Here is a 9,423-nt window from a genome sequence, read left to right as displayed (position 1 = left end):
AGCTTCAGACACCCCACCGCTCGTTGACGCAGCGAACGTCACAGTGAACGCCACAACATCAGCCCAGCATCATGTGTCTCACTCGTTCACTTTATGATTTGACATACAAGTAATTTGAGTTATGGGCTCCATCATGGAACGAATTAAACTCGTAAGTCAAGGTCCCACTGTATTTTAAAGTCTTTACCAGGAATATCTTATAATGCACCTTACCAAATCAAATTTAACTTTAACTACAAAATGTCGGGCTGTTCACATTCCCATAAATGTCACCCAAGAATAGTAAAATAATAACTCTAAAGTTTATGCAAATGAGATTCAGTTGGTTGGAGCATGGTCCAATACATTGAAAGGTCACAGATTTGATTCTCAGTCAGGGCACATACCCGGGTTTTGGGTTTGGTCCCCCGTGAGGGTGCATATGTGAAGCAGCCAATCGATGTTTCTCTCTCACATTGATCTTTCTTACTCACTGTTTCTCTCTCCCCTTTCCTCTCTCTAATATCAATAAACATATCCTCAGGTGAGGATTATAAATATATATACTATATATATATTCCACAAACACTGTTGTTCAGAGTTTTAAATATTATCTTTTGATGGTTGTTATATAGTCTCTATAATATTACATTTATTTAACTTCTTAGAAATGCTCCTTGCTTTTGGAAAATCTCAAAGAAAATGGAAAGGTGGAAAACATATTTAAAAATCTAAACTCAGTTGAAATACACTAGTAAATAGTTAATGTTAATCATCATAATCACCATGGGATGTCTTTAAATAGTCTGTTTTCAGGAGACATTTAAAAGTGTGTAGTTTTTTAAACCCTCAATTTTCATACAACTTTTTATTCACTGCATAAAGTACACCTAGGGTAGTTGGGATTGCCAGACTTTAATTATGAAAGAAATAAAAGGTTATAATTTTGCTTATATGAAAGATTTCTAAGTAAAGACTGAAAAAGAAATTTAACGTTACTTAAAGGAGAAAAGAAAAACAGTGATAAGTGCTACACTATATTTATTCAGCACATTCCCAGCAACTCAATCACCTGACCGTAAGTGTTGACTCTCAAGAAAGGGAAGGAGCTCTGGGCCCCTGAAAAGGACAATTCAAATACCAGGTAAATCTACTTTACTTATCCTCGACTCCTGACTGTCAGTCTACTCTTACTCTATTCACAACTCTAACCACACTTGGCTCCTTTATTTTCCAGTTCACACAAAATTAAAGGAAGCAAAGTAGAATGAAGGGATAGTAGTTATGGATGGAAAAAATAACAGTACTTTGTATAGAACCACAAAAGACCCCAAATAGCCAAAGCAATCTTGAGAAAGAACAAACTTGGAGATATTACACTCCCTGATTTCAAACTATACTATAAGGCTATAGTTATCAAAATAGTATGGTAGTAGCACAAAAACAGACACATTCTATACAATAAAAGCATAATATGCAAATTGACCAAATGGCTGAACAACGGAGCAACCATCCAGACGACCATCCAGGACCACGCTATGACACCCACTGGCGCCAGGCCAGCCAAGGCGGGTGCGATGCAATTGGTTGGGGGGCCGGCCATTGCCCCATGATTGCCCCACAGAAGGAGGCCCAGGCCACTGACTGGCAGGCTGTGGCAGGTGGGCAGGGTCTCCCTCTGTGAGGGAAGCCCGGGTCCTGGGTGCTGGAGGGAAACCAGTGCCAGCAGCTGGGGGAAGGAAGGCCTACTCTTGAACAAATTTCATGCATTGGTCCTCTAGTAGATAAATAAAACAGAATACAGAGATCAAAAATAAACCCATACTTATATGGTCAATTAATCTATGACAGAGGAGGCAAACATATACAATGGGGAAAAAGATAGCCACTTCAATAAATGGTGATTCAAAAACAGATACATGCAAAAAGAGAAAGAAAGAAACTCTTCCACTTTCTTATACCATATACAAAAATAAGCTCAGATGGGCTAACAAGTTAAATGTAAGACCTAAAAAATATAAAACTCCTAGAAGAAAACATAGGCAATAAACTCTTTGACAAAGGCGTTAGCAATATTTTTTGGATGTCTCTTCAGGCAAGAGCAATAAAGCAAAAATAAACAAATAGGACTACATCAAGCTAAAAAAGCTTTTTCACAGTGAAGGAAACCATCAACAATGAAACCTTCTGAATTAGAGATATTTACAAATGATATATCTGATAAGGGGTTAATATCCAAAATATATAAAGACTCATACAACTCAACATAAAAAAAATAAACAATCCAATTTAAAAATAGGCAGAAGACCTAATAGACATTTCTTCAAGAAAGACATACAGAGAGCTAACAGACATATAAAGATTGTTCAGCATCACAAACATCAGGGAGGTATCAAAACCTTACTGAGATATCACTTCACCTCCTGTCAAAATAGCTATTATAGAAAAGACAAAGTAACAAGTGTTGGTGAGGATGTGGAGAAAAGGGAACCCTCCTGTACTGCTGGTGGGACTGTAAACTGGTGTAGGCACTATGAAAAACAGAATGAAGATTCCTCAAAATATTAAAATTGAACTACCATTAGAAACCAGCAATTCCACTTCTGCGCATTTACCTCGAGAAATTAAAAACACTAATTTGAAAATATATATATATATATATATACATCCCTATGTTCACTACAGCATTATTCATAATAGCCAAAATAATGCAAGTAACCTAGGTATCCACTGACTGATGAATGGAGAAAGAAAATGTGATATATACAGGGTGTTCTCAAAAACTGCATACACGCTTTTTTTTCTGATAGCTGACTTGATGTTTCTTTCATTTTAGATTTAACCCATTGGTATTAAAAATTATTCAAAGTGTGCATACATTTTATTGGGACATCATACACACACACACACACACACACGAATATTATTATACAGCCATAAAAAGAATGAAATCTTGCCATTTATGAAAACATGAATGGACCTAGAGTGTATTAGCTGAGTGAAATAAGTCAGACAGGGAAAGACAAATACCATATGATTTCACTCACATGTGGAATCTGAAGGTCAAAACATCGATGAAGCAAAACAAAACAGAAACAGACTCAGAGATGCAGAGAAAAAACTGATAAATATCAGAGGGGAGAGGAGTGGAAAGAGGAACAAAAGGTGAAGGGGATTAGGAAGTACAAATTTCCAGTTATAAAATAAATAAGTCACAGGATGTAACGTACAAGCCGAGGGACCCCCGACCAATAGGGATACAGTCAATAATACTATAACTTTGCATGGTGACTGACAGTTCCTAGCACTGACAGGGCAATCACCTCACATGGCATATAGATGTTGAGTTGCTATGCTGTACACTTGAAATTAATATAATACTGTATGTCAACTACAATTTTTAAAAAGAACAAAAGCAAAATAATAGTACTGTAAGGTTATACTTGTTAGCTAAAAAAATATATATGAGAAAAACTATTGGAAGAATGGGACTATTCAGCAAATAAGCACAAAAACTGTAGCAAAACTGAAGTACCAGAGGATGGATCAGTTTCTAATTTAATGGCAAGTGCTACTTAGGAAAAAGAGATATATATGACTGATTTTATTTCTTTTTTTAAAAAGAATAAAATAAAAATATTTTAGGCTTAAAACTGTAAAGCTTCAGTTGAAAATTTATCAGCTGTATCCGTAATTAAACACTACTAGTTTTTCCACCTCACTTCCTCAATCATATTTGTTAAAATAAATGCAATGAAAACTCCATCTCTAATAGTTTATAGTTTCTCTATATCCAACTCAATGTTTTTTATATTAGGTTTCCTTCTCCCAACAACCAGCTCAACTTTAGATAACCGTGGGCAGTTAGATACTAATAGCCAGCAAGATAAGAACTCTGCAAACTCTTGCTTTGCATGTTCTTCATGAGATAACTGGTTGGTGATGACTCTTTGTAGGTGAACTTGGTCAGCTGATAATTCAGGGCCAGCACTGATACACCTACCACACAAAATAGTAACTTAAAATGCTGTGGATAAGTTACCAATTTTTGTTCAATATATACACTGCAAATAGATAAACTTGATCTTACCAACCTTCTTTCTACATAACAAAAAGTACATATCCTCTAAAGAGAAATGAAAATACATTTTTTTAAAAGATCACTTACCTCATCACTTTCAGGCTGTGAGAATACAATCGGCTGGCCTGTATCTGAAGCTTCCCTTATATTAAGATGTAAAGGAATATCTCCTAAAAGAGCCACCAGATATCCATTAGTACTACAAAAGTTTATATTGCATTTGGAATTTCACTATGTGAACTTCAGAAACAACATTTAAACTAAATTGATTCAAATCAACTTGAGTTATGATTATCCTAAAAATTGCTAAATCTCTGATCAAGGAATTTCAAATGACAATTAGGAGAAAATATTCCACTTCAGGGTAGTACAGTGATATATCTATATATACAAAAGCCTAAGGGACCGGTTGACCGATTGGTTGTCTGGTAGCTATGACATGCACTGACCATCAGGGGGCAGACGCTCAACACAGGAGCTTCCTCCTGGTGGTCAGTGCACTCCCACAGCGAGAGCGCTGCTCAGCTGATGAACAGGTGCCAGACACTGAGCTCATGGTTGGCGAGCACCGCTGCAGTGGCGTGAGCCTCTCCTGTGGAGACACCTCATGTGCACCCCTCCCCCATCCAGACCTGTACCAGCATTGGGACTGACTGGGTGTGAGCCCGCGGCTGCTTGGTCATGGGTGCACCAGTATTGCCCTAGGACGGGCGTGGAGACTGCAGCAGAGCAGCAGCGAGCCTACGGAGCGTTGGTGGCAGTCGGTACAGTGGGGCCGGGATGAGCAGGAGTGGCTTAGTGCGGCGCCTGGCCTAGGCTCAGGCTCCTCCCTGGCTGCCTGCTGCTTTGGCACAACTACATCCCCCAGGGGATGTAGGATTGTTGGTTTTGGCCGATCCCCGCAGGCCAAGCCGAGGGACCCCCGACCAATGCACAAATCCATGCACCAGGCCTCTAATATATTATATGAAAACTATGTGTCCACTCCTCATGGGGCCATGGTTTATTCTTCACTGGAGATCTTCCTACAAATGGTTTGGAAGACATCTGTAAATTATTTTTACCTGTAATACTTGGTATAGACAAAACATACCACATAATAAGAGGAAACTGAAGAGGAAAAGATGGGGAAGACAAAGTAATCCAAAAAAATAAAATAAAAGTACAATATAATCTTCCTGATGCTAGCAGACAAGTAAGCTAAGAGAACTATTGAAAAGTAGGCCAGACCTGTTATCTCAACTCCCTGTCTCTTATCAGATAGGATTACTTTTATTATATACTAGAGGCCTGCTTCACGAATTCGTGCACGAATGGGGTCCCTCGAGGCTTATTAGGGTGCTGGCCAGCCTGGGGTAGGGGCCCCAGGAGGTTACCTGGTCAACGGGGGGCAGGAGCCGCGGGAGATTGGCCAGCCATGGGAGGTTGGCTGTGGGAGCGCACTGACCACGAGGGGGCAGCTTCTGCATTGAATGCCTGCCCCCTGGTGGTCACTGTGCGTCACAGCAACTGGTCGACCAGTTTGTTCTGGTCGTTCAGTCATAACGGTCACTTAGGCTTTTATATATAGGTTAATCTTTTAGCATTAAAACTTGTGAGCTTGATGAGACCTCAGGACATATACAATGAGAATCTCCAATATGCAGACTTGAGGTCTGGGAGGATGTGTCTTGGCTGATGATATATTACCATTAGGTAGTGTAATAGGGGAAATGCTGGGATTCACCATCCAGCTGACTCTCTCCACCACACCATCACAAATGATGGCTTCCCAAATGCTGACATTTAAAAGGCAGCAAATGGAGCCTTAAGTAGAAGAGCTGACTCGTCATGGTACTCAGCATTCATAGAACCACTCCAAATCCATGGGAAGGTCATTGAAATGTGTGTATACACGTGTTTTATATAAATAAGTCATTCAGCACCATGCCAGGCAATGTAAATAATGCAGATTATATGTTACAACATTACAAACCTACTACAATTTATATTATGAAGTATGCTCCCCCTGTCAGCACATTTTGAAATCTTAACCCACTCTTTAAGTCTTTCCTAAGTGTTCAATAGACAAATGACAAAAATATATGAATATTTAGGTAACCATTTAAAGATTACCTTTTTAGTAAATTTGTGTCTATTCTACAGATCAACTAAGACTATAGGAAGTTGTCACAGGAACAGGCAGGGGAATATATGTTACAGAAAATACTTCGAAACTCATAAAGGTTTTTGCTCTTGACTTATGAACATGCTATTATAGTACTGGGAAAAATAGAAGTAAAACCTTCTCCTTTATACCACCCATTGACATGATCTTTGCCTTCCAGAAATTCACAATCCTCCCATAGATACAGAAACAGTAGATCAAAAAAGAGTAAAATCTTGTTAGAAAGTAGGCGGCATAGTGAGAGTGGTAAGGGGCCACAGCTGTATACAGAGAAGGATAAAAAGGAGTAAAGGTATGAAGAATGGCTAGGTCCGAAGGAAAGGAGGGCACATTTCAGAGACACAAGTTAAAGGGGTTTCTGGGAGATAACGTGAGCCTTAACTACCATGCATAAACTGTCCCTGTAGATAAATATGGATAAAGTTCTGAAAAGCCATTTTGCCAAATTCAAAACACAGCCCAATGGATGAAATAAACTGAGGCAGCCAGAGAGTCAGTAAGAGACCAATGAGGGTGCCTGGGGGCTTCAACCAGTCAGAGGCCATAGCAATGAGAGCTCTTTGTTTTATTTCAGTTTCTAATTTCCAATTCCAACTTCTCCATTATTGGAGGCCCTGCTCAAGTTCACGGGCACTATGTCTGGGCCCCCAGGACTGCATTAAAAGGAGGAGATGGCCCTGAACTGGAGCTCTAAATCATTCTCCCATACACTGTTAGAGACAGCAGTCTCTGGCATTATCCAGTTTTGAGATCAGTAATCAGTGTTGCTGATACTTTTTTAGTGTAACTATACATTTCTGAGCTGTTGGTTAAAAAATAACTTCCATATGTGAGATTGTTTCTCTAGGAGATGTTTCAAAGTCTAAATCACTGACTTACAAAACGGTACCACCCATTTATAAATTAGGGAATTATAATATTGTCAACATAATTCAATAATGCCATTATAATTACACATTTACTTTATTATATAAATGAATGTCAATCTGTTATGTTATTATGCAGATTTAAGAAACTGAACTTTTTAGGTTAAATGAAAAACAGTTGCAGAATATAATTAGTGACTATATTTATAAGAATGTATCAAAATATATCATTAGTATTCACCTGGTATTGTGGTGGTTGCTATGGGACAAATGCATAATAACAATAATACATTTAACATCAACTTTTAGAAACGTAATTATAATAGAGTATGTTTAGAAATTCCTTGATCTCTAAAGGGAACTTAATTGTAAACCATCTATAACTAATAACTCACTCTATGGCTCCCTTACTCAGCATCTAACGTCTGCCTTCCCCAGAACAGAAACTCATTCAATAAGCAAAACGTGTGTCCTATAAAGTTCATTAGGTTGCTTGTGGACCTTTTAAAAGTCATGTTTTATCAAAAATCTGTGTTTTATTCCATTAACACATGATTTCACTTCTCATAACACTAATTAATCCTTCAATTCAATAATATGAACAGTATATGCAATGTAAATTTCAAATGGCATCTCTTACACACATGGCAAACACATATAAGAAGATTCCAGAAAACAGAAAATATTGTCTTTCTAGAGCAGAAGAACTGATAAATTCAGAACTGATCAGGAAGGCATTTTTTCATATGCACCAAGAAGTGACACCCCCTAAGTTTGCTGCAACATAATGAACAGGTATTTTCATACTAGTATATACCGGTAAACTGAGAGATGTGTTCCCAGTGCAACAAACTAGTGACCATTAAAATGTGGGCTTCAATCCACAGACCACAAAACTCTCTTCTCAAATTCAAGTTATAAGCAGTTTTTATCAATAGCAGAAAGCATCAAAATTGGTAGAACAAACTTCCTTTTAAAAAGCCTTCCACAAATGAAGTATTATAAAAAAACAAAGAAAGCTTAGCACATAGAACTGCGCTAAACCAACTTAATTTAAAACACAAAGCCAAAAGCAATTCATCACTTTCTGAGACACTTTTCATCACCATACCCGATCTCTATTTTCCTTTCTACCATTTCCTCTGCAAAAGCATATTCCATGCCCAGCCAGCATGGCTCAGTGGTTGAGCATCGGCCTATGAACCAGGAGGTCATGGTTCCATTCCCAGTCAGGGCACATGCCCAAGTTGTGAGCTTGACCCCCAGTGTGGGGTGTGCAGGAGGCAGCTTTCAAAGATTATCTCTCATAGTTGATGTTTCTATTCTCTCTCCCCTTCCTTTCCTCTCTGAGATCAAGCAAAATATATTTTAAGAAAAGAATATTCTATGGTCTTACCTAGAATATCAAGATCAAGAATCTGTGCTAGTTTCCTTGCACCATCAGCACCAAAGATATGAGTCTTGTGTTTACATTTTGGACACTGGAAAACACTCATATTTTGAACAAGGCCCAGAACCTAAAATAATAAGAATACATTGAAATCAAAACAAAATTAAACCAAATCTCAATTCATTATTTCAATATTTTTACTGCATGACTACTGGTTTTAGTGATACAATGATGAATAAGCTAAGGTCTCTCCTCTCAAGGAACTCACAAGCTAGTGGGAGAGTAAAACACTTTAATTACATTTTAATAATGTGATACATGCTAAAGAGATATAAATGACAGGGATCAAAGATTTATACCTGGGAAGAATAAGAGGATCTCAGAGTTGCCCATAGAGGACTGTGTGTTCTGGGTCAGGGTGAGAATGGAGTTAAGGCTGTAGCAGGAATTCTAGGCAGAAGGAAGAGCACAAGCCTGTGGAATACAATGTGTGCAGCCTACGTGGGCTGCAACCTAGTGGGGGCGAAGGCAGAAGCTACTTTGGTAGGAAAGGTCAGGTTCGGATGGTAAGGTGTTAAATGCCTTCCATGTATTTGAGGCTTTTTTCTTGAGACAACAGAAAACCACAATCGTTTTTTAAAGTTGAGAAGACAGTAATGAAGAGGTAATGTTATGCAATCGGATCTGTGTTTCTGATGGCAATATGGAAAAAACAAGCAGAAGAAACACAGGAGAATAAGTAGTTAAGAGGTTAACTGTGGACAAAGTCTCATGGTAAATAAAAATCAACATTTAAGTGTTTGAAATACACTATCTTATTTACTCCTCAGAAGAACTTTATGAGATGGGTACCTTATCATCCACATTCAGTAGGCGATAAAATTGGCACAGCTAGCAAAAGAGTGAAACCCAGCTTATTAGAATATTATCATTTGAAACC

General features: G+C 38.2%; 1 protein-coding gene across 1 annotated transcript in view; it reads right to left on the bottom strand.

Annotated features, from left to right (window-relative positions):
* The window catches only part of LOC102765688 (iron-sulfur protein NUBPL-like), a 55,644-nt gene that overhangs the window by 4,909 nt on the left and 41,312 nt on the right, over nucleotides 1-9,423 (bottom strand). The window contains exons 3-4 of the mRNA XM_015563842.1: nucleotides 8,490-8,610; nucleotides 4,148-4,230 (exon numbers count right to left, since the gene is read on the bottom strand). Coding sequence (XP_015419328.1) covers nucleotides 4,148-4,230; nucleotides 8,490-8,610 — 204 coding nt within the window. The remainder of the gene's footprint in view (nucleotides 1-4,147; nucleotides 4,231-8,489; nucleotides 8,611-9,423) is intronic.

This window comes from Myotis davidii, unplaced genomic scaffold (assembly GCF_000327345.1).
Source record: "Myotis davidii unplaced genomic scaffold, ASM32734v1 scaffold116, whole genome shotgun sequence".
Classification (NCBI taxonomy): domain Eukaryota; kingdom Metazoa; phylum Chordata; class Mammalia; order Chiroptera; family Vespertilionidae; genus Myotis; species Myotis davidii.
The sequence above is the reverse complement of the archived record's forward strand: the minus strand, read 5'-3'. Positions and strand labels throughout refer to the sequence as shown.